Raw genomic sequence first — 24,237 nt, forward strand, 5'->3', positions numbered from 1 at the left:
TTTTGTTAAATAAAATTCTAAGGACTGGAATTTATTGGATGGATCCTCTTCTGGCCCAAGACACCACACAGTACTTAAGACTGCTGCTCTCACTTGCAGCATTCTCTGTTACGAAGCAATAAGACACAAAGCTCAAAAAGGCTGCCACAGCTTCAACTTGCCTTCACTCCAAAAGAGTGTCCTGAGTTGGCAGCAGAGGCTCCTACCAGATATTGGCCTGCTGAAAAGACTGTCCTATATTTAACAGTTTCTGCTCTTCCCTGTGGGGTACAGAAGAGGGATAGGAAACTTGTGACATTCTATATGCTTCTTGTTCAATCCCAGTTCCCTTCAGGTCCAGTTAGCGTGGCCTATGCTGAAAGATGGAAGCTATACTCCAGCCTCATCTGAGGGGTCACAGGTTCCATAACCCAAGTACAACCACACAATGTGGATTAAATTCTAATTGCTGTGAAAACCCCAAATGCTGAGCGAGTTGTCCAGGGGGAGTTGTCCAGGGGGATTTTTCCTTAGAGGGAGTCGTTCCATGTTCCCGTGTCTCCACGCAGGTGCCAATCAGCCTTTGAAACAACAGTAAGAGCTGGCTTTTCTGTCACAACTGCCTGAGTGGCACGGTTATCATCTCTGTTTCCATCTAGAATATAAGAAGATAATTACTTTATACCAAGCTCAGACCATTGATCCCATAAGCCAGCTACAGCTTTCCCACCCAACCAAGAACTAATACTAGGACTGGGATGAATTCAGAAGGATGCTCTGTCATTTCCCCTACCCTGAACCTGGCTTTTCCCCACCTCAAGCCCTTTCAACACTTCACCCACCTTGAAGCCTAAGTTATAAACTATACATGTTATGTTACTGAAGGAGTAAAAACAAGTTAAAGTTAAAGACTGCCTCTACTTCATTCTCCCCTCCCCTCCACTGCCAATGTTTGGGCCTGCCACGTTCAACAAGACTTATTCCCAAATAAGTGTTAACTAAGACTGCCAATTCAGTTGTACCTCGAGTTAAGAACTTAATTCATTCTGGAGGTCCGTTCTTAACCTGAAACTGTTCTTAACCTGAAGCACCACTTTAGCTAATGGGGCCTCCCGCTGCCGCCGTGCGATTTCTGTTCTCATCCTGAAGCAAAGTTCTTAACCCGAGGTACTATTTCTGGGTTGGCGGAGTCTGTAACCTGAAGCGTATGTAACCTGAGGTACCACTGTATCAGTGTTGTGTGGGAGGAGGAAATAATTTTGCTCAACTTACTCAGGCTTGTTTCATATGAAATTCCATGTTGAGTAAGTAAATCTGTAAGCCGCTTCAGATCTTTAGAAAGCTCTTTGTACTCCTAGAAAATAAGAGGGCAATGGTAACAATTTAACATAAAAGTTCAAAAATTACAAAATGCCCAAATAGAGAAGCCATGAAAACAAAAGCAAAGCAGATGCCCTTTGCGTCATCAAGATAATGATTATGTCTGGAAGAGTCACTCTAATAGCAGGCTTGAAACCCAGTCGGGGCCTTGCCACTCTTTACCCGCATCCATAGCACTTTTAAGCACTGGGCAACGTTCACTGATGCTATGCATTCCAGCAACTTCTAACACACCTCCCACTCAGTCTATGCCTATTTTTTTAATAGACCAAGTCACTGAAACAGCACAGGAAGAAGAATGCAGAATGATAAACAACAGCCACAATGCACCAGCCTAGCATCCCAGGCACCAATTTCTGTACCTTATTGCACTTTTCCAGTGAATCAAATTCCAGGTGTTGAGGCTTTGTATTCTTTCCCTCACTCACTTTCTCTCCAGTTAATTTAAAAAAGCCTGCTTCTTCAAATATCTCTTTCAACCGTTTCTTGTATCCCTAGAAAACAAAATATCAAATAAAGCCTTATTTTTACCCTCCCAATTGCTATTTGCTTTTCTACCTGTTTTCCAGGAGCCTGGCCTCAGAACTGGGAGCCAGCGTTTCAGCACTGGCCAGCTGGATTTTAATGACTTGGGTAAAATACATTTATGAAAATCAAGTATCCCATTTGAAATCCACGTATTTCCTGAACACATGTACACTCAAGTAGTTACTCTAATAATGAAAACATTTTGGTTTACAATTAAGTAGCAACTTTGCACAACTTGAATACAGCAACACATCTGGACCATGCTACCCATCAGACTTTTAGGTTACTTTTATTTTTTGCTTTTATACTGCCTTCCAGAGGTTGAAACTATGATTTTCTTGCATTCTCCACCCCACCCCTGCTTTTGTAGATTTTTACTGGAATGCTAATATTTTTAAATTGTTTCTGTAGTTACTGTTCATTTCCGTTATTAAAAAGCCTTGGAATACTATATGAAAGAGGGTTTATAAAAAACCAAATCTGTTCCCCAAGATAAGACAAAACAAACCACCCAGAAAAAGCATTTTTCCTCAAAAAGCTTCAATAGTTCCAGGTATATTACATGTCTATCTGCCAGTCCAGGACTTTTTCCAGTCCATTATTAGAATCATCCTCCAATGCACTTGATAGATTACCAACATTCAGTTTTAAGAGATTAGAAGTACAGGCTACAGGATCGGCTATATATTAAATTGAATTATTATTTAAAACCAAGTTGTTTTTAAAGAGAGAATCTATAAACCAATCTCAGTCAATTTTGAGGGGAAGCTATGTCATTGCTTTATTCCACCCACCCACTGTGCTATATACAAACTGCAAGGTTAAATACGGAAGAGGTACCTTAAAGTCTTTCCTCTGAGCAGCCTTCACACCCTAATTAGGGAACAGCTAGGGCAAGACTTTGAATGTAGCAGCACTGAATGAAGGCCTAAGCTGAGCTGAGCTGAGCTGAGCTGAGCTGAGCTGAGCTGAGCTGGGCCTGGAGTGTGCCTGGAAGGGAGGCTCCCTGTGATAGCTGTGTGTGCCTCTCGGGGTTCCACAGAAGCAAGGTAGGACAGAGATGTAACAAAGAAAAGACGCAAACCTGTTTTGTGATTAGCTCAGCATAAAGCAACTGTTCCACTTCATCCCACTTCCTCCGGAGGGTTTCAGGCAAAGCTGGATAGACTGTAAAGAGAAAAGGAAAATCAGTGCACCACCCTTTGGAAGGTTTCAGTCCACCATCTTGATTCAAAATTGCATACAACATTGTCTAAACATAGACAGAAACCTCCCCTTTCTTTAAGGAATCATCATACAAAATTTCATTACAATATCTTAAGAGGTGCCCAAATACATAATGAGCAGGCAAACAACTTCCCAAATGTATAGATGATGAAAATGAAAACGACCATCATCATCTCTGCAGCCAGCCATGCACTGCAGCAGCAATATTGAAAATCTGGCCAGAGAAGGCACATCTTAGAAATCAAAGGAGGCATCATGAGGCTCCATCACTCTTTGCTTTTCTCTGCACCACAAAAGTGGAACCTTGGTGATGGGAACTCTGGTGAAAGGGCCTTTTGCAGTAAAAGCTAGCATCACTGCAGTGCCTCCTGGCACTCACCCAGAAATTGAGGTATTTAACCTACCTAAGAGAGAATGTGGGTGGCAAACTAATGGAGTTTCAAATGTAAGAGAATAAACACAAGTGCTTGGTTCAGACACGTGAGCCAGTTTGTTGTTCTTTCCACAGACAAGAAGAACCTGAAAAGCAGAGAAGTGAGAACAAGTGAAAAAAGCCATTGCTGGCTTCATATTAAGTCAAATCCCGTTTCACCCTGGATCATTTGCTGGAGTAGTCAGTGAGCATCAAGCACTGTCATGAGATTTAACAGCACCAAGTAGTCATACCTTGAGTTGAAGTCGCTTCAGAACGCGTTACTTCTGGGTTTTGCTGCTTGCGCATGCGCAGACGTTCAACATGATGTCATGCGCATGCACAGAAGTTGTGAATCGCGACCCATGCATTCTACTAAGGATGCGAACGGGGATCTGGAACAGATCCCGTTTGCATCCAGAGGTACCACTGTAGTCCTGTTTCTTCCCAAAGACAAGGAACATCACGTAGCTTACCTTGCTGTAGGCAAGCATACAATCAGACTGTTAGGAGAAACTTACAGTATTACCTGAGTGCTTTGTAAAGAAAAATGTCTCAGATACCATTCCTTGGCGGTGAAATAGCCCAATGAAGAACAAAATTCTTCTCCTGTGCAAAGCCTGTCTGCCCCCCTCCCCTTTTTACAAGTGTTGTGATGAAAGCAAGGAACACTTTCAAAACTTGTAGATGGCCAAAAGGTATTTTTGTTCTTTAGTACATCCTTACTGCTTACCTTTGTTTGTCGGTTCCTGGTTTCACACGAATCTCCATCTCTCATCCACATACCAACAAATGTATTGTTTTCAATTTCCCATTCATGCCAGATTCTAGAAAGAAAGTAAACAGGTTAAAAAAATCTGTTTTTTAAGAAAACCTCAAAGGGAAAAGTGGAATTTGATGCCATCAATCATGGTATCAGTAGTTAATGGCCTTTTCTATAAAGTGGTGCTGACAGTCTACTCTGACATGCAGCCTGTAGGGTTCTGTTTTGTCTCAGGCTATGAAGCATCTGTTCCCCAGAAACAAAAGTGTCAGTCTAACAGGACAGTTAAGCAGCTAGGCGACTGCAGGATAAGTAATACCCAGTCACTTAATTTATTTCATGAAAGCACCAGCTTAAGACTAATACAGGCACAGTAAGGGCACTGTGTGCTAGGACTTAAGCCCTGTAATAACTTATACTGCAGTTCTGAAGGTTTGAATCCTTGGGGTGGGCAAAACTGTAGAAATCTAGTTTTCAACTGTATACTAGCACAGGCCACAAATGTGAGTGAATTTGAAGGTGCTGCTTTTAACTCTCCTGTTAAACCAGGCAGTTTTTTGATCCTAGAATACTAGCTTTTAAATAGTCAATAACAAACAAATATTGGAACAAATGTCAGAATCTGCTTACCCGAGAATTCCACTGTAGGCATTCCACCGGAAAGTCTGCTCATGCTGGGTGACATTATGGAATGGGCAGAACTCATACTTGTACCTAAATATTGAAAGCATTTTGAATGTTTGTCTTTTATTACAATGTACAGAGTTTCACTATTTGACATGCCAACGAGATACTCACATGGATTCGACATAACTGAAGCACTTGCCCGCCAGCCTAAAAAGATGTGCCGGTCCTAGGAAAGAAACAAGGAGGCTCGCTCATAAAGGCAGCCCATAGGCAACAGGGAGAGGAAGGCGGAGGATCCTCTTCAAAGGGCTCTCCTCTCTCCCTCTGGAGCTCTGGCCGTGGAGCCCTGCGGCTCTTGCCTGCCTCCGCACCTGCCCTGCCCCAGCCTAGCCACTTACCCGCCACAGGGGAAGGGGACGCTTTGGGCTGGAGGCGGTTTGACGGAGGCAGGAAGGGGTTGTTGAGCCTGGTGGGGAAGGAAGCAAGGAGAGGAAGAGAAGTCCTCAGGGGCGCTCATGGTGGGGTGGCGCCCATTTGGGGGACAGGGCGGGGAAGGGTCTCAAGCGCTCACCCGAAGCTGTTGGGCTCCTCCACGACTTTCATCTTCCCGCCAGCGGCCAGTTCTGGAAAAGAGAGGGGAGCACAGCTGTCAACCTTCCCTTTTTTGCGGGAAACTCCCTTATTCCAGCGCCGTTTCCTGCTGCTTCCCGCTGCTATCCCGGATCGTTAGATATCCCGCAGGCTGTCCCCGGGACAGGTGAGGCTGCTGATCCCTTATTTTCAAATCTGAAAGTTGACAGCTATGGAGGGGAGCGTGAGTAGGGGCGGTTGAGGGGCTGGGGGGGGGCGCCTCCCTACCTCCCATCAGAGGGAGCAGCAGCAGTAGCAACGCCGTCGCGCCCATCCCGACCCTCGTCCCTTCCTCCTCCAGCTTCCTCCTTGCACTGCCAGCAGAGGCCGCCATCTTCGTTTCTCCGGCGAGACCCGGAAGCGCCTGCAGGGGTTGCTCTTCCGGGGCGCCAGGGAGCCGCTCTACCCGCCTCTTCTCCCCTTGGTACACGAGGAGATGGGGCGGAAGCGGCAGCAGCAGCAGCAACGGCGGCAGCGGCAGCCCCGGCCGGGACCCCCTCTCGAGGCCTTCGCGGAGGCGGAGGATGAGGAAGGCCCCGGCGGCGACTCCGGCCCCATCTCGGGCGGGGACCCGCTCCGCGGCCACTCTTCCTCCTCCCCCGTCAAGGGCGCGGCGGCGGGGTCGTCGTCGGCCGAGCCGGAGCCGGGTAGCGGCAGCGTCCGGGGATGCGGCGAGGTCCGGGCCTCGCCTTCTCCCCCGCTGGCCATGTGGGACTTGGGCCACTGCGACCCGCGGCGCTGCACGGGGCGGCGGCTGGCGAGGAAGGGGCTGGTGCGGACGCTGCGCCTGGGGCAGCGCTTCGGAGGCGTCATCCTCAGCCCCGCCGCCACCCGCTTCGTCTCCCCCGCAGACAGGTGAGCGGGGCCGGCGGAGCTAGGAAGGTGTTAGAAGGAAAATCTGCTCCCTTTTCCCTTATGGGGTATCCAAGAGCCCGTATAGAGTCCTTATGTAGGTTCTCTATCGGTAGGAGAAAATAACAGAGAATATTGAGAAGCAAAGCAGCTAGTAAGCCGGATCTTTATTGAACTGTTGCAACAGGGTGTTCACTCAACACATTCAGGAGCGAGGAGCAACCCAGAACATTTGTGTGCAAGCAGTTATATAGACTTTTGAAATAGCCTACCCTGTAGCTCAAGACCACCCCCCAAAACATCATACATACATCACAGAAAGAGGTGGTCCCCCGCAGAAATTTGTTGTGTGTGTTGCTTCTCTCCTGTCAGCCAGGATACCTGATAATGCTTTATATGATTGCCTTTTCTGGGTAGCCTGGCCATCCCTTTGAGATGGTAAATACTTAGTTCCTGAATCTCTTACGCATATTGATAGTGTTAAAAGAAAATATGGAACATGTATTAATATCAATAAAGGTCAAGCCCTTACTTCCTTTTTAGATACTTGCCAGATTGTATTTACAGGCATCTAGAGGAAAGGGGTAGGCAGCAAAGACAGGAGGAGGGTTTCTGCCCGTTTGAGGGGAAAAGGCAGGACCTTTCATCATGCTATACTATACTCAGGGCCACTCAACGGTAATGTTGGGCAGACAAAAGAAAGCAGCTCTTCACACAGCTGGTAATAAACTCTGGAATTTGCTCACTGAGAGGCAGTGATAGCCATCAACTTGAATGATTTTCACTGAGGATTAGACAGATTCATGACAAGCCTATCAGTGGCTTCTAGCCATAATTGTTTTGTTCTGTCTCTATTGCTGCCTCTGAATGAGTGCTGTGTTCATGCCCTGCTTGCAGGCTTCCCTCAGGCATCTGTAAGAACAGGCTGGTCCAGCTACAGGGCTGCTTTCTTCTTAGTGCTCATGTGTAGGGCCAGTATGTGGAGCCTGTAAGACTGATACTTCAGGGTTGAGGTGCGTTCCCAGCCAGTGTTCTTTTGGGGCTGTGTTCCAGTGGATGCTTCCACAAGCTAGTGAGCTGATGAAACTTCACACCTTAGGATCGATGTAACGTTGCTGAGTCCTTGGTTATTCAGATTTGTTCAGATTTGGCCACATCCAGTGTCTTCACATGAGAAGTCTGGCTTGGCGGTCTTGAGCAACTCACATCTGCTATCCTAACTGGATCCCAAAGCAGCTCCAGTGGGGCGAGAAACCAGCAACATCCTGGTTTGAAATTGCTGTTGCTGTGTTTTTAGACAGATTGTGGCTCAGAATGGAATTGCGGTGATTGACTGCTCTTGGGCAAAGCTGGATGAGACGCCATTTGCCAAGATGAAGGGAAGCCATCTCCGCCTGCTGCCCTTTCTGGTGGCTGCAAATCCAGTGAACTACGGCCGGCCATGCAAACTCTCCTGTGTGGAAGCATTTGCAGCTACTTTCTACATTGTGGGTGAGGCTGGAAGAAAAGCTTGTAGGTCTAATTCTTTGCTGTAAAGTGGACTGTATGAATACATGCCTGTGTGCAGCCACGCCTTAGTGTCAAACATATTTCCTTGATGACTGGGACAAGTTTGAAAATGTTCTGTGGGTCTGTGGGATCTGCTGAGGAATCTGGGGTCTGTTCTCTCCACATTCCCTCCCTTCTTTTGAGCACTGCTATAGGCTTACAGCAAGGTGTATGCGAATGTACATATTGCTCAATTACTTTTTAATAGGGACTTCTGTCTTTATTTTGAGCTACCTGCCTCTGTCCCAACTAACTGATTAATTGAAGAATGTGGCAAGATTTCTGAGTGATGCTATAAAATTGTCACCATAGGTCTTAACGTACCTCACAATGTCTGGTCTGGACAGTTTTATCCTAAAGTACCTCTTAATATGTTTCATTAACTGTGTTGTATTTTGATCCATGTATACAATGCACTTTTTATGCCAATGAAGTCTGATAGATAGATACTGATAGATAGATAGATAGATAGATAAAAACTTACTTATTTCACAATGTCACCAGCAACTAGGAGGTATGGGGCTGGACAGCTTCTTTACCTGCAAAGTACCTTGTAATTTTTTTTAAAATGCAGACTTTCTTGTCTTTATTTTAGGATTCTCTGATCTTGCCATAATCCTCTTACAAAAATTTAAATGGGGAAAAGTGTTCCTTGATTTGAATAAAGACCTCCTGGAGAAATATGCAGCCTGTAATTGTGAAGAGGAAGTACTGAAAGTTGAACAAGAGTTTCTGGCTCATGCCCAAGAAAAAGAAAAAGAAGAAATAGGTAAGAACCTACTGACTTTTACTTCTGAGGACCTTTGAGTCTTCTTAAACAATGCCTTGATATTGCCCTTGTCTACCCTGCACCTCCATGGTCAGGAAATCAAGTGGTGCTCAGTCAGAAAGCTGCTCCATTCTTCTGGGATGAACATATGGGATCAGTCAGCCACATAACTTGGGTGCCCCCTAGGAGCGTGGGGAATCCCCAGCATAGAACTATACTACATCACCAACCAAGTGTCCCACATAATTCCATACATTCTAGAAGACAAGACAAAATGAGTACACCTGGAGAGAGACATAATTGAAAATACCTCCACCACAGCTTACCCATTCCTCCCCCAAAAACTAAGGAAAATCCCCACCACACTAAACAGGTTCACACAGACCATGCTTAAAGCATGGAAGGAAGAAGCAGGTAAACTGTCCTCAACCCCATCCCCACTAATCCCCCTGGCACACCACCCCACTATTGCACCACGCAGCACAAAACCTCTAGATAAAAACCTGGCAAGCCAAAGGCTTATACCGCCTAGCAGACTTCTACAAAAATAACAAACCCATATCAACACAAGAAATACAAGACAAACTAGGGGACACTGAAATGCCCTGGGCTAACACACCACCAAGTACATGCCCTTTTAAAGAATCCAGTAGTAAAATGAGCAGCGACTGGGCCCTTGACAACCTTCAAAAACCTCCTCCTAACAACAAAGGGCTGGTATCTACAAAATACTGCTCCAAAATCCCACAAACCCCCTCAATGTAATCAGAAAACAATGGTTCAACATTTGTTGTTGGAAAAGTGAAATTCAAGTATTAAATCACCTCAACTCAACATTTAGAGCTTTGTCATGGCAACACTAACACCTTGAGTTAGGCCTAATAGCTCACTGTCAGCCAGTGATACTGGTTTCCTTGATGCAGTAATTATTGTCAATATAGACGAAAGTCTCTGCCCATCTCCCCTGCCTTCAATGACTACACCAGCTGGACTAACAAACCAACCCCACACTCCCAAATTATCTACCATCAACTGCCTGTGGCAATTATTATTGGCATTGTACTGGTAAATTATTGCATATTGATTTTACTTTTAAGTCATCTTGGAATGATTTGCATTCTGAAAGATGGGATGTAACTGCATACATATTGTTCTAGAGAAGAAGAAAAAACTTGGAACAATAGCTTACCATTCTGCTTTTTTCTCTCCACAGACCCCTTTGATATAGACTCTGGAAAAGAATTTTTTAATCCCAACAGGCCTGCCAGAATTTCAGGGTAAGAGTTTCAGGTTTGCAGTCCTAAACCCACCAGGGAACAAGTCCATTGAATTTAGTGGGGCTTACTTCTGAGTTGACATAGCAGTAGTGTCTCATTTTCCTTTTCCTTCTTGGTTTGTATTACACTGATCTCTATTCATAGAATAACTGCTGGTGATGAAAGTTCCGATGAAGAAACATCTGATGAGGATGATGATGAGGATGATGCTGGAAAGAGTAGCAGCTCAGAGGACCTGAATGCAACATGTGCTGCACACAGCAAGCCAGCTGTGTGGGAGAAAACTAAAAACAAACCAAGGTTCCAATCCTGAGCATTCTTACAAGGAAGTAAGTCCCATTGAACTCAGTGATGGGGTTTGCTTTTAAATAAAGCCTGTCTAGGATTGGGCTTGACTGCACTCTGCTCTGGTGACCCCAGTGGGTTAAGAATATATACAAAGTTGGTTGAGAACCTTCTGTCGATAGCAGTCCCCACTTACTGCTAGCAAATGGGGCCTCACCGTCTCTCTTCTGTTGTAGTGGCCATATGCTGCAACTGTGGCACGCTTTTAAATCACCATTTCAGCTAGTTTCTACTAGTAGACTATGTTGTGATGTTGGAAGGAAATAAACTGGGAGAGGTTCACTGAAAGTAACGCCTCCACCTCTCAATTCAGTACCTCTCCTGATACCCAAGAGAGGCTGTGGCCTGGTGGCTGGGAATGCAGATGCTGAATGAGAAGCTCCAGCTGAGATGGGCAGGCACCCTGACCCTTATACTGCTGAGGGTGAAGAACACAAGGGACTACCTTGCTGGAGCAAGGCCGGACTCCACACCCACACCCACACCCCTCCAGTGTAGCTTTCAACAGTGGCTAATGAGCTGCCTCTGGGGGATCAGATGGTAGCAAAACAAAGGTGGCTGAAATTGCAGTGTTACAAAAGCACCCCAAGCTCATTGCAGCATTTAACCTGTGTCACTTGTGCCTTGATACAAAAAAAAATTCCTCACTTTGCAGGCAAGAGGAAAGATGAAACTGCACTCTAAGCTTCCTTAGGTCACCAGTGGGGTGTGGGACAGTAGCCAATGAGAATGTCACCAGGATAATGAAGCTACTGGGTCTGAAACATGCATTTTCAACCTCTATTGTCCGGCTAAAAGGATGCTTTGATGTGAAGGAAGGAAATCCTTATATTGGCAATGTTGAAAAGCCTACCCCTGCCCCCAACATGTATATTCATGGGAGTGGAATAAACACTAATGTACCAAACTTTGGTTAGTTGTCCTTTCATCCTATTAAGCCAAGCAGCCAAATGATGCGCTATTGTATTTTGGATGCTTGAATACAGCAGTATGGTCACATGGAACTAACTACCGGTGGCTTTTCAAGATCTCACACAGATTTTTTTTTAACTCCTGCTGCCTGGAATGACCATGGCATGATATCTCTCCCAAAGCTATTGAATGCCTGCAAGAGAGGTCACTCCAAAAGTGACAAGTATATTAAAGGAAGAAAGTGAGACAAAAAAGCTTTATAGAAACAAGTTTATTTACTCTAAACAGCAACACAGACAAAACGCCATAAACACAAAGGAAGTGATGCAGAATCAAGATGCTGGCTGACTTTGGATCTGGAGGCTTTTAAGCAACAACAACCTAATTTATTATTGGTAGAAATCAAAAAAGGGGGTGGAGGGCATGTTTTTTTCTTTTCTTCTTACAGCCAAGTAGAGGCAAAATATACTTCTAAACAGTTTAAAGCATGCCTGCATCAGAAAGCAAAGAAACTAGAGATACTAGTGAATTTATAGAAGTATAAAAGTTTATAGTTTTACAGCAGTTGAAATACTGACATCAATATTAAAATAAAAGCAAGTTTTACATAACAATCAAAAATACAAAAGACTGAAGGAAGAGACCCTGTATGAAAAAACGGGGGGCAATTCAGCAAATTTAGAACTGTATACAAGTGGCGAATATGGAAAATGGCACACATACAATCCCCTCCCCTAAGTGACTATTAATTGTACATAGTGACAATAGATTTGCAAAAGTTTTGTAAACAAGTTCTTGCCAATTAATCCCTTCCTTTAAGATGCTGGATGACAGGAGCTTATGATGGTGCAAACTTCTTGGCTTGTGCTCGAACCCTCTTTTCATATTCCACTCTGTTTTGGCTAAAAAGAGAAAGGTGACTTGACTTTTAAAGATCTCTCTGCATGAGGCATTCTGTATCAAGCCCATAGCTTGAGATAATCAAACACTGAAGACCCCACATGCAGAATACTCAGAACACTGGGATCTAACAGATCTCCCAGGAGTTGCTGACTGGAGATGGAAAGGGGTATGGATATGAATTAGGAAGGTGTCATTTTTACAAGCAACATGGTTAACATAGGTGAAGCACTTCACAGAATCGAAGAATTGCAAGGTTGGAAGTGACCATGAGGGTCATCTAATCCAGTCCCCTGCAATGCAGAAATCTTTTGCCCAACATGGGGCTCAAACCCACAACCCTGCGATTGTCTCATGCTCTACCAACTTGCACAGAAGCCTCACTGGTGCCAACAGCTCCTTCCTAACACAAACAATTTTGGAGGAAGGGCAGCGATTCACTCCAACTTCTGAAGCAGCTGCCTCCTGCATTTTTAAAACCCTGCATTTTTGTCTAGTTTAGCCCCAAAGTGTTACACAAATGCTTACCTACTATGATTGACAGGGAAAGAGACATGGTGGATATTTGGTTCTGTCTTTTGAGAGGAAGCACCAGTCTACTGTGACTGCAATTGTCAAGGGGTATCACATCAGAGCAGGTGAAGTCTACTCACCAGTAAATTGTGTAAGCCTCTGCTTGAGCTGGGTCCTGAATATTTGGTTCATTTAGGAGTTCTTGGATTCCTAACAAGATCTATGAGCACAGAAGAAAAGAAACACCCTTCACGCAAGTATTGCTATAAAACAGATTTTAGTCTGCATGAGAAAATGCAGTTGAAACATGAGAAGCTCTCTGTGTGGCCACAATGAATTTGAATCAAATATATACTAAACCATTTTTATTTTAAATCAAATTCTTTATTTAGCTTAGTTATTCAGTGCTCTCTAAAAATAAAGACAGAAATTCCACTCAAAACAGTCTCTCAAACATGAACCCAAGACCTTTCCAAGTACACTGAATTATATCCCGCTGTTCCAATGATTTGGGGTGTACACGTTGACTTCTCATGTCATGGAGAAACATGGACTGTAGCCAACTGAAGTCGACCCCAAGTGTGACTAACATTGCACACTGAGTTTGACTAACGTTGCACGCAACTCATTGTCCTGCCAGAGAGCACTCTTGCTTTCTGGAAAGCTCCAGGCAGGTAAAGTCCAACCCTAAGTATGCTTATGAAAGGGACTTGAGTTCAGGGTGCAAAACGACTGCAGCCTCTCTATTTACTAGTGTTCTTATGGAAACTCTAGATTCCACAATTGTTTTGCTTCCCATAGCAGTTATATATTATCTAGAGCAAAAAGTATGATGGCCACATAACCAGAGGTTTTGGGCTATGTTTCAAGGCAGCAAGACTCCCAGGTTAACTGCAACCTGGTGAGTTAACTACTTCCGCCACTCAGTATGCATGTTTGCTCAGGAACTATGTGAATCAACAGCTGCCAGGGAGCACTGTTCACTGGTAAGATATATGCTTTGGATGCAGAAGGTCTCAGGCTTAATCTCCAGGTACAAGAAATGCACAGTAGGTGAGAGGGAAGAATTATCTGCCTGGAGCTAGACTGCCATTCAGAGCAGGCAATACTAGCTTCCTGCATTTCTGTAATTTTTGCCAAGAAAAGGGGCACTTGGCTCAATTTAAACCCACCCAGGGAAGTGTCTATCCCAGCCTCCTGTAGCTCATTTTTTGTGTAGAGAAATATGCATACCTGTTTAATTGTGATTGCAGGCCTCCAATCCTTATCCTCTTCTAGGATGGACAGACACACAGTGCCTGAAGGGTACACATTTGGATGAAATAAGGGTGGCTCAAATTTGCCTGCACAAGAGAAGACCTAGTTCAGACATAAAGCCAAGCAATTGTGTGGAAAGGCTTCAACTGTCATCATGTGACTACTCCACTGTAGGAGAAAAAAAACTTTTTGCCATCACACAACTTGCGCTTTCCCAGGCTGCAAGGGAAGAGGGTGATTTGCGCTTAAAAACCTGGGTGAGAAAATCCTACTGGGATACATCTGCTGGGCTTCTGCTGCTCTTAGGCAGAAAGCTGAAGCAATCCCTTGCTGAATCAAAGGAGCTTCAAGTAAATTTATTTGGAACAATCACACTTGGATCAACCAATCAACACACTGCTCATCACTCTCATTCAGGGGATGCTGTCTGAGAACAGCTGTTGCTGTCACCACCACCTACAATTTGAAGAACTGCAGCTTAGGAGAAAGGCACGCGCGTGCACACACACACTTAAAGTGGAGGGAGTGGAGAGCAAGTGAGGGGAAAATATGTCCTCTGGATGCATTCCTAACAAGACCAAGTGAAACATTCAAGGAAATAAAGAAAACAGTGAATTCAAATAAGGGCAACAGGCAATGAAGCCTAGAAAGTTATATACCACTACTATTATGTTTATTTATATACCGCCTTTTTCTATCACAGGGATTCAAGGCAGCTTACAACTAAAATAGAAACAGTGAAATACATCGGGGGGGGATCATAAAAAAACAAATATCAGTAGAAATAAACTTTAAAAATTCATCTCTTTATCCTCGTTTTAAACCAAAATGGAAAATATTAAAATATTATTACAATATTTTTTCTACCTGTTGCACAAAAGGTCATTCGAGGCAGTTATTAACAATGTTAAAAAGAAAAAAACTATTAAGAGCAGGAAACTTGGAGCAGCCTAACATCTAAGGATCCTTGGGGACACCAGAAACTGTGAAACAGCAACACAGCTTTTGTTTGTCACTTGAGGGCCACTTTCCAGAGCTTCTATCCATAAGAAATCAAACAATTTCAGGACAAAACGGGGCAAAGGAAATAATGAAGACAGCGCTCCAGTGGTTCAGGACAATTTGTTCTCCTATTCCAGGGACTCCTAATATTTGTACAGGCAAAAACGAAGAAATCTGGTAGAGAAATAATACATTTATTCAAGTACTTTTAGATCTGGCCACTATTGAAAGCATCCTGTGAAAGGAATGGATTTCACAACACAGGTGGCAAACTATTGTGTTGCTAGGGTCACTACATCATTTAACAACCTTAATCTGAAAGTCTTTCATTATTTTGTTTACTTTGCAAGATTTAAATACTGCTTAATCAAAAAATATTTCTAGGCAGTTTATATGAGTTAATCTCACTTACATTTTGGGGGTGAGGAGGGATAATCATCCTTGAAAAGCATCCGTAATTTAAATAAGCCTCCTTCCCATGGTGTCTGTCAGGAGAGCATAGCATAGGTTAGAAATATTGAGTGATCTAGGACCAAGCTGCCTAGGCTAGCATACTCTCCAGAGGTGTATAATGAGAATATCAGGCAGCTACAAACACACACATATATACTTCAAGATAGATAACTAATGCAGCAACGTATTGCAAATCCACTGTGAAAGATTTACACCAGGTTAAAATATTGCTTCTCTTACAGCCGCTTTAAATCTCCCTCATTTTAAGAACATGCTAACATTTCTTTCCATACAAGCCTTTTTAGCCTATTCTACCATTACTGAGTAGATACAACTCCAGTCTTGCCAACACAAACTTTCCTGTTAAGAGCAGAATGACAAGAATTCTGAAAAGCATCTTCATGCTCTCCAATGGAGACACCCAGGCCACTCGGTTCCATTGCCTTGAGAGTTTATTAGGAGACAAGCAGCAAACTGTTTCAGAATGACCAATCAAACATCCAGCTGAGAAATAACTAGGACACAGATTGATTATTCCTTTTTGCAGTTAACAGTAATTTTGGCGTGAATGGACATTTAGTCATTTAACTAAGTATTTTTTACGGATGGGAGAAATCATTTTGATATAACAGAAGTACCCTTAAACTAGTATAGACCAAACATAAAATACTATCTTCCAAGAACAGAACAGTAATGTTTGTAGGCATTCAAAACCTTACCCCTTTCTTTCCTGGAATAGCACATTCCCAATTCATGAGATTCATCGTACCATCTGGATTTTTTGTTGGTACTGCTACGAAACCCTAAAACAATTAAAAGGTTAGCTGAAGATGATGTGAGATATCATGACAACATACAGTGTATGCTAGTGAAAGGGATAGTCACAGAACCTTGTGCTCCTCCAATGTCAGTCCTACTCACAGTAGGCCTATTTAAATTAATGGGCATGGCTACCTTAAGCCCAGTACTCTTAGATCAACTTTGAGTATAGCCAACAATGGATATTACACTGTTTAGGACTTCAGACTCACTGTGGCCGTGTACATACTTTATCAGCATGTTGAAGACATTCAGAGACTAGAATTTCAGAGAGAAATCAAGTGCATTTTTATGCAATAGCCAAGTGATCATCTTTGTTTATTATTTGTTGTAGAACAGAAATGTGTAAAATATTGGTTGTGGCTCACCACTAGCCAGTTTCTAGTGAGCCACTGATAGTGTCCAATAGCTGTTTATAATTTTGGAAAGAATACAGGCAGTTGCCCTGATTAAAGGCACTCAGGGTGCCTTTGAAAACCATTTGTTTACAATGTGCAGCTTTTTTAAAAAACAAAATCATTTAAAATGTGTCTCTTCAAAAAATGTATATATTATTCCTTGGTGGCTATTTCTATTTAGCATTTAAATACAGATTCTACATACTTTTTACTAATGCAAGATTAAGTACTGTGCTTATTCACTTATTATCAACTATTTCATTTTTTGAAAAAGCCTCTCTGCTGAGCTAATGGTTCTTTCGGAATGTTGGAACACCTAAAAGGGGCTGGAGTCATGTTAGAAACAAAACCCTCCTCCTCTTCATCTTCACAGTGGGAGATGCTGCCACTTACAAACGGGTGGTCCTTCCTCCAGGCTTTCCTCTCCTGCGCAAGTCGGCTGAGCGCAATCCCCGACATATTCAAGGTCCTTCTGCAAGACAAAACAGATGCCAGTCAGGGCAGCTGAAGTTTTCCGCATCGCCGCCACCTAATGGGCCGCAAAAAACCGTCTTGGGGCGACTTTGCTACCGCAGCCCCGGAAACTGTCAGCTTTCCCGACGAGGCGGGAGAGGGAGGGGGAAGAGAAAGAAGGATCCCAGGACCCTGAGCCTCTCCCCCCTTCCCCGGGCGCTGCTGCTTCCCGCAGGCCGCCGCCTCCTCCCTCCCCAAGTCCAGCAACCGGGCGGGCGGGGGGAGGAGGTCGGAGAAGTACCGCGGCCTAGGAGTCCCGTGCGAGCCCTAGGAGCACCGCCGCCGCCGCAGGAAGGCCCGGCCCGGCCCCGGAGCAACCAGCCCCGCCTCGGCGGAACCCGGCTATGGGCCCGGCCCGGCCTTCTCCTCGCCCCGGAGGCGGAGCGCGAGCAGCCAGGCCTGACCTTGAGGGACCAGCGGGAGCCCCGGGAGGAGGCCGAGAAGGCGGCCGCTCCGCGGGCTGAGAGGCCTTCGCCGCGCGTTTCCCTCTCCGCCTCAGGGCTGCCTCTAGGCCCAGTCCGCCGCCGCCGCCTCCTCCGCTTCCCGCTCCTGCCCGCGGCCTCTTCCTAGGCGTCCTCCCGCCAAAGGCCTCACCGTGTAGCGGCCGCAGCAGCAGCTCCCGCGCGTGTCCCGGATTCAGGCGACGGCGGCGGCGGCGAATGACCCGGATGTTCCCTACTCGCCTCCCCCCCTTTTGTCTCAAGCCTGGACTTTCCCTCGCAGGAAGCGGAGCGCGTCGGCGCAGCCTGTCCCTCGGCGCGACCCGTCCGCCAAACGGCGCCTGCGCGGTGCGCGCGCACTTCAGCGCCACAGCCAGGCCTGGAAGCTCAGAGCGGGCAGACTCTGCGCGGGTAGAGAAGTAGGTTCCGCCCAGGGGCGGAGCAAATTCCCCGCCAATCCACGGAGCTGGGCAACCGGCGATCCCACCTCTGGGGGTGGGGCTGGTTGCCATGATGACGGGAGTCGCTCTGAGAACCCGGATGGGGCTCGACTGCCCCTCCCCTTCCTCCCCATTGGATCTTGGCTGGGAAGCTCCGCCCCCACCGTGGGCCACACGTGGAGAACACCGGGGAAATCCTGCCAGATGGGGGAGGATAATAATAAAATATGTAATAAATGTAGTAGAAGTAATGCTGCGAGGCCAAGATGCGACCCTCCCTGCGCGAGCAGAGCCGAAGAACGGCGGGTGGGTTGGCTGGAGCAGCGAGGTTGGAAGCCGAACTCCAGCTGCGCCCTGAAGAGGCTGGGACACCGCTCCGACACCGCCCTGCAAGCGCAGCCCCAGAAACCAAGACCCACAACGGCAGCTTTGTTAGAAAGGAGACGTTTATTTCATGCACTTTACAAGGAGCGAGTGTAACGAAACTTTTCTTTAAAACATCCACACATATCAGTAATATATTTGTTCCAGAAGTGACACATCCACCTGAAAACGAACTAGAGATGCCTCGAAAGGGACTCCTCTAAGAAATCTTTCATTTTGTTCTGCTCACAGCCAGGCCAAAAGTACAGAGGTGGGGAAGGGTGCAATGCCAGGTGTCAAACTGCTGCAAAAAGTACTCTTCAAAGATAAAGAACTGGTGCAAAAAAGAACTATTGCTAATCCACTGTCTGGAAGATAAAAATGATGTCACTGCTTCCCCCACCTTGGCAGAAAGCAAACAGGTGGGGTGTGGGGGGGAGGCACAGGGAGAGCCTAATTTCAAACCAGCCTCTCCTCATCAGTGTTTTAAAGGGTCAACCTTTCCAGAGCACAGAGGAAGGCAGTGTGATGATCTCACCTCTCCTGTTGGTTGGTCTACCTGGGAAGTTTTAATGTAGGAAGAACCCTCCTGGATCAGACCAAAAGGCAACCAAGTGCCCTTCCTGGGAAGCCCACTCATACTGCTGTATTCAAAAGCACAGGAGTGCCTCTGCTCATGGATGCACTACACAGCCCCCCCGACTAGTAAGTAGCAATAATTCTAGGTTTGTAGTTAAGTTTTAAAAAGTAAAGCATGCATCAAGTATTCGGATTTGCTTCCTGTCCAGGTGCACAGAAAATCTAGTCCTTTGTAAGCACAGTGAAAATGCTGCCTTTGATAAACTTGGCCCCAAGCAATGACCTGTTTTCTACCCTATGGAAGGACAGAAAACACACTTTTCCACACATGACAATTCAGTTTTGTAAATGATGGAATGTTCACAAGCAAATGCATCTTCTTGATTAGGGCCCCACTGAAATGCAAGCAAACTTTCATTAACTTGCATTCAAGTTCTGTGGAAAGGCCAGCGCTTGACATTCCTACTACATGACAATTAAAGCCAGGTAGCCCTTTCAGCCCTTGTTTTTGGAGCAAGTTGTCACAAAGCTTGAGGCACCCATGTTTCCCTAAGTAAATGCATTACCAACATCTTAAACGGCAGCTCTAAAGCCGGATTCAGAGATGGCCAAGATAGTGAAGGAGCACTGAATAAGCAAAGAACCACTTCCAGGCTTGTTTCAAATCCATTTTCTGTTTGCAAGCAGGTAAAGTAGCCTAGGCTGTGAAAAATATCTCAGTTCAGCAACAGCACTAAAAATGGAATTTGAAGGAAGGTCCAAGAAGTAGACAAAGACTGAACTTGGACTACAGCCTTTCAAAGGAACTCCACTTCTCCTTGAATTGAGGTATTAACTCACATGCAGGGAACTATTGGTTTTAAGCCAGAGGGAGTCCATGCATCTCTTTCTAATGCCATACCAGTCCTACCCTCTGACGGTGACTGATTTTGGCTGTCTGCAAGGGAACCCCTACACACAAGTAGCAATTGCACAGAATGCCTGATGGTGTGGATGTCCTATGTGTGAGCATAGTTTGGCCCTAGTCCTATATTAGTGCGCAAGATCATTTGCTCCAGAGACCAGCATACTAGCAGAAAGAACCTTGCGATGAAACAGAGGCAACAGCTGCCACTCCTGGGGTAGGAGAGCATGTGAATGTTTGGCAACACTCAACTTTGTTAAGTGGCAGCTCTGACAGTGAGAAAGGAGTGTTCTCTCTCCCACCCTCTACAAGGACACAGCAGGCCTTGGGCCGATCTCTCCTCTTGCGACAAAAGCAATTTTCTCTACTCATTCTACCCACCTTTTACTAAAATATGTGAGAGTCAGGGAATGGCAGCATCCGGGTGTCAGGCCATGGTTGTATGTGTGCCTCTAAACTTATCTTTCTTGCAGGGGAAAGTGTCTGAGATGGGACATATTTCTTCCAGACTAAATGACAGCTTATGGCAGCAAGGGATGGGACAGACAAGACAGAAGGTTGCATGGCTAAATGAGCACAGATGTAACTGAAGCATCTATTTTGTTGTCAGGCATCATTGCAGGGCCTCTTGCGCCTTGAGAGTCAATTATCTCTTGGGGGGGGGGGCAGAAGAAGAAGAGTTTGGATTTGATATCCCGACTTTCACTCCCCTTCAGGAGTCTCAAAGCGGCTAACAATCTCCTTTCCCTTCCTCCCCCACAACAAACACTCTGTGAGGTGAGTGGGGCTGAGAGACTTCAAAGAAGTGTGACTGGCCCAAGGTCACCCAGCAGCTGCATGTGGAGGAGCGGAGACGCGAAGCCGGTTCCCCAGATTACGAGACTACTGCTCTTAACCACTACACCACACTGGCAGGCCTTCAAGCCCCTTGTTTACATGAGAAACTTCACATTTGCTCTCCCCACCCCCTTTTTAAATAAATAATTGACATTTCTTTTAAAAAACTGAGTAAAATGAAGGCAAAGCTGAGGCTAAACTACAGCTGAGCAGTGAAACAAAAGTTGTCTGTGTCCACTTTAGTATTTCAGAGTCCAGAGACAGGAGGGCCCCACAGGCAATGGGAAAGTTTGCCTTTTTAAGCTGCTGAAATCTATCCAGTTCTCCAAGGGGGGGATGTAATTTGCATAATGCATAGAGACACTAACCCACTGAAGTGAGGAAAGTGGCAAGTGGCTGAAAGGAGCACCTGTTCTCTCCCCTTAAAGAACGTGAGCAAAGAAGCAGAAGGCACCTGGCTAGCCCTTTACCTGCTGTCCTCTACACTTCATGGTATAGGGTTTTTGGTACAATCTAAAATTTGTACCAAAGAAAGTGATCTTCTGCAGTGCCAATTTAAATACTTCCCCTAATTTTTAAAAGATACCTGGCTTCCAAGTTTCAGGAGCCTACAGACAAGTAACAAAGGGAAAAGGAGAGAATAAAAGGCCTGAGGTGGCAGTTCTGGGAGACAGAAGTAGAGCCACAAAGGATAGAAAAGCCCAGTCCGGCACCCACTTGCTTTCTGAGCTCTCCTCACACTGCCTACATTACCCATCACAAGGGCAAGAAACCTGGATTTTTTCTTAAGCCAACAATGGAAGCTGAGGTTCTCAACATGCTAAGCTTTATACCACAGACCACATTCCACAATCATGAAGAATACAAAAAGATTCCACACTTGCAAGGTTAAATCCTAGGATGCAACTTAAATTTCATACTGTTCAACATGCTAAAACTTTTTCTGCGTTCAGTAAGAAGCCAAACCAATGCAGAGAGAAAACCTTGCCTGCAGCCAAAATCATCACCCTGACAGATGCTGGCTTCAGCCCCTTCCAAAGTGTCTCCTGATGCTTTCTGGCTTTAAAGTCAGAGGGGGAACAGGAGGAACATCAAAAATCCCCTCCTCCAAGGACATAAGGGGACAGTGGCAGCAAGGTGGGAAATCCCACCCCAAAGCAGCAAACACGTTCACTGGCCACTTGATGGACAGAGTGGCTGCTTCTGTGCTCCACCTCCTTCCACTCACCATGTTTTGCTGCTGCCCCCTCTCAAGCCTGAAATTTGTGTCAGTCAAATCCTTTGCTACTTACAGCAAAAACATTCAAAGGCAGTTTCTGGACAGGCATGTGCACCACCTTTAAGGAAAGGCTGTTTGGAGATGGAGGCCTTTCAAGTCAGTCACTCAGGCTGCCCTGGCAGAATGCGTCACAGTAACGGTGGGGCCTGAAGGAGAACAAGGCCTGTTCAGCCAATTCAAGAGCCATCTTTGCATCTGCATATATGTGTGTGTGCAGACACACTCGCAGTAACATTTCTTTCTACGTACATGAAATGTGATCTCTTAGCACATTGGCGTTCGCTTTACGGTAATCAAACACAGATGCCTAAAAAAGTATAAAAGTAGAAACATTTCACCCTTCAGAAGAATTACATTTTAGTAAATTCATTTCAATGCTAATATCTTAAAAAAGACAAACGGATTACTCAATGTTGAGGAGGGCCTTGCAACTTTCTGTGCAGACCAGTCTCCATGGCAAAAGACAAATGGCCCACTTGCTGATCTACTGGGCAGAAAAGGTTTGCCAAAAACCAGATCAAAAATGCAGGCAGACAAGGGATGCTTCAAGATTGTGAGGACTCCACACATCTGAATGGAAAAGGAAGGGGTGTGTATACACACAGCTTCTGTGAGTTGCTTAATGAAAGTTAAAATATAGGTAGCATGTTAAGAGAGCCTCAGACAAGCAAGGGCTCCTCTCTGTGCTCTATGAAGCAGAGAGATCTGTATATACTCTTTTAAACCTATTTTCAAAAGACATGCTAATGGTTTCATTTAAACACAGTACACTAAAAAGCTCCAGTTGTGTTTCTTCACATTTACCACAAGCCTCTCTCAATGAAACCACAAGTGTTATTGACAGTACTTGCCAAACATCAGAAGGAACTGCATAGATAAGAGAATGTAGAAATGACTGTAAACATCTGTTAAAGAATCACAATAATTCCTGCCTTCAGCTGCACAAACTCTGATGCTTTTGAGCACAGAGATTCTCATTCCCAGCCTTCATGATGGAGCACCCATGAAGACTCAACCCCCATGTCTACCTTCAGTGCTGTGAGTCCACGGGGGTAGCAATACTTGCAGGCATTTCTAAAAACGAAGAACGCAACTTTGGTGTGTGTGTGTTTTCGTGTGTGCACACATGTGTGCAAGGCAAGGTATTTGCCATATTATTTTTGTTTAACTGGGGCTTCAATCCTAAAGTATAGCTAAAATTGGAGGTTAACCTTTGCAGGAGCAAGTTACCTGGAGAGGAAGGCTTCCCTAGAGATGTGGGCAAAATAAGACCTTCTTCCCAAGAAGAGAATACCCTCTGGGTACTGAAGTAAGCAGGGTCAGGAGGGGGATGAAGATGCACCCCTCCCTTAGTCTGGGCTAGTGCATTCTTACAATAGATCCCCAAGGAATGTACAGCAGCCGCCACAGTCAACTGGAGCTGCTTAAGGATGTGTGCCCACATGTGGGCTGTAATTTATTCATAGCACCAAGTATGTTGACCTTGAACTGCCTACAATTATTAAAACCCAAATTGTTTCCCTACAAACAGCAAAGCATCGCTATATCTCTTCGGAAGGAAAGCATAGAGTGAAGTCAAATCTTCTTTCCATGGGATTAAGATCAGCACAACCGGGCACCAGAGCCAACACAACCCCTCTTGCTGCTGAAGGCAGGCATCTGCAAGCAGCCAGCTCCAGCTGCAGCACCACCTTCAGGGTTCAAAATCCAGAACTACAGAAATGGTCTGAACAAGCGACATCCTCTTGGTGCCAAGCCTCTTCGTGTGGCAATGCAAAGGAAAACTTGTCAGCATTCAATACTGGGGCACAGTTACATCCTTGAACCTCGCTCCTGCAAGATCTGGAAGGAAACAAACAAAAAGTGGTGAGATTCTGCATGGTAAGGTTCTCCAGCAAGACTCACACAGTGGAAAGACTCCGGCATTCTTGAAGGCAAAACCTTAAAACAGGCAAACAAGCTGATTTTGTTCTCTGACGCAAGACACCTTGGCACATGATGATGAACTAGGCAATCAGCTGCTACTCAAAACATAGGAAGTTAATTAAGGGAACTGCCAACAGGCCAGACTCACCCATTCCCTACAAAACTAGCTAGGCTGTACAACTAGGCCAGTGTATGTGAGTGGTCCAGCTCCCAGTTTGAAAAGAACAGTTGTGGATTAAAAAATGGGCCATTTATGCGATCAACAGCTCGCTTTGCTGATTATGTTCTCACTAAGCGTTAGTGGTAAGAAGCGTTTGAGAGTAGAATGGACTCCCTCGGAAGGTGTGGGCTCTTCTTCCTTGGAG

General features: G+C 45.3%; 4 protein-coding genes across 8 annotated transcripts in view; 1 reads left to right on the top strand and 3 right to left on the bottom strand.

Annotated features, from left to right (window-relative positions):
* Positions 1 to 15: 15 nt before the first annotated feature.
* On the bottom strand, positions 16 to 5,928 carry GNPTG (N-acetylglucosamine-1-phosphate transferase subunit gamma). The gene is made up of 11 exons (XM_081170924.1): positions 5,775 to 5,928; positions 5,488 to 5,539; positions 5,315 to 5,382; positions 5,088 to 5,142; positions 4,920 to 5,003; positions 4,260 to 4,353; positions 3,519 to 3,633; positions 2,972 to 3,054; positions 1,722 to 1,853; positions 1,252 to 1,333; positions 16 to 634 (listed from the first exon to the last, which is right to left on the bottom strand). The coding sequence occupies exons 1-11, from the start codon at positions 5,878 to 5,880 to the stop codon at positions 510 to 512; spliced, it is 996 nt and encodes a 331-aa protein (XP_081027050.1). The 5' UTR covers positions 5,881 to 5,928; the 3' UTR covers positions 16 to 509.
* Positions 5,929 to 5,958: 30 nt separating this feature from the next.
* On the top strand, positions 5,959 to 11,244 carry TSR3 (TSR3 ribosome maturation factor). 3 transcript variants are annotated; one of them, XM_081170922.1, is made up of 6 exons: positions 5,959 to 6,401; positions 7,696 to 7,889; positions 8,542 to 8,715; positions 9,929 to 9,992; positions 10,137 to 10,321; positions 10,651 to 11,244. In XM_081170922.1, exons 1-5 carry the CDS (start codon positions 5,983 to 5,985, stop codon positions 10,303 to 10,305), a joined length of 1,020 nt encoding a protein of 339 aa, XP_081027048.1. In that variant the 5' UTR covers positions 5,959 to 5,982; the 3' UTR covers positions 10,306 to 10,321; positions 10,651 to 11,244. The 3 variants fall into 3 exon arrangements, with proteins under 3 accessions (XP_081027048.1, XP_081027049.1, XP_081027047.1); XM_081170923.1 differs by having other exon boundaries at positions 10,993 to 11,244; XM_081170921.1 differs by lacking the exon at positions 10,651 to 11,244 and having other exon boundaries at positions 10,137 to 10,625.
* Positions 11,245 to 11,505: 261 nt separating this feature from the next.
* On the bottom strand, positions 11,506 to 17,874 carry UBE2I (ubiquitin conjugating enzyme E2 I). 2 transcript variants are annotated; one of them, XM_081170954.1, is made up of 7 exons: positions 17,699 to 17,874; positions 16,985 to 17,063; positions 16,094 to 16,177; positions 15,334 to 15,406; positions 13,896 to 14,005; positions 12,803 to 12,882; positions 11,506 to 12,151 (listed from the first exon to the last, which is right to left on the bottom strand). In XM_081170954.1, exons 2-7 carry the CDS (start codon positions 17,048 to 17,050, stop codon positions 12,088 to 12,090), a joined length of 477 nt encoding a protein of 158 aa, XP_081027080.1. In that variant the 5' UTR covers positions 17,051 to 17,063; positions 17,699 to 17,874; the 3' UTR covers positions 11,506 to 12,087. The 2 variants fall into 2 exon arrangements, with proteins under 2 accessions (XP_081027080.1, XP_081027079.1); XM_081170953.1 differs by lacking the exon at positions 17,699 to 17,874 and adding an exon at positions 17,346 to 17,458.
* Positions 17,875 to 18,412: 538 nt separating this feature from the next.
* Positions 18,413 to 24,237, bottom strand: part of PDPK1 (3-phosphoinositide dependent protein kinase 1) — a 42,008-nt gene continuing 36,183 nt past the window's right edge. For both annotated transcript variants that reach the window (XM_081170917.1, XM_081170916.1), the window contains one exon: positions 18,413 to 23,788. In XM_081170917.1, the coding sequence (XP_081027043.1) occupies positions 23,759 to 23,788 (30 nt within the window). In that variant the 3' untranslated portion in view covers positions 18,413 to 23,758. The remainder of the gene's footprint in view (positions 23,789 to 24,237) is intronic.

The sequence above is a fragment of the Podarcis bocagei genome (assembly GCF_964188305.1).
Source record: "Podarcis bocagei genome assembly, chromosome: 14".
NCBI lineage: Eukaryota > Metazoa > Chordata > Lepidosauria > Squamata > Lacertidae > Podarcis > Podarcis bocagei.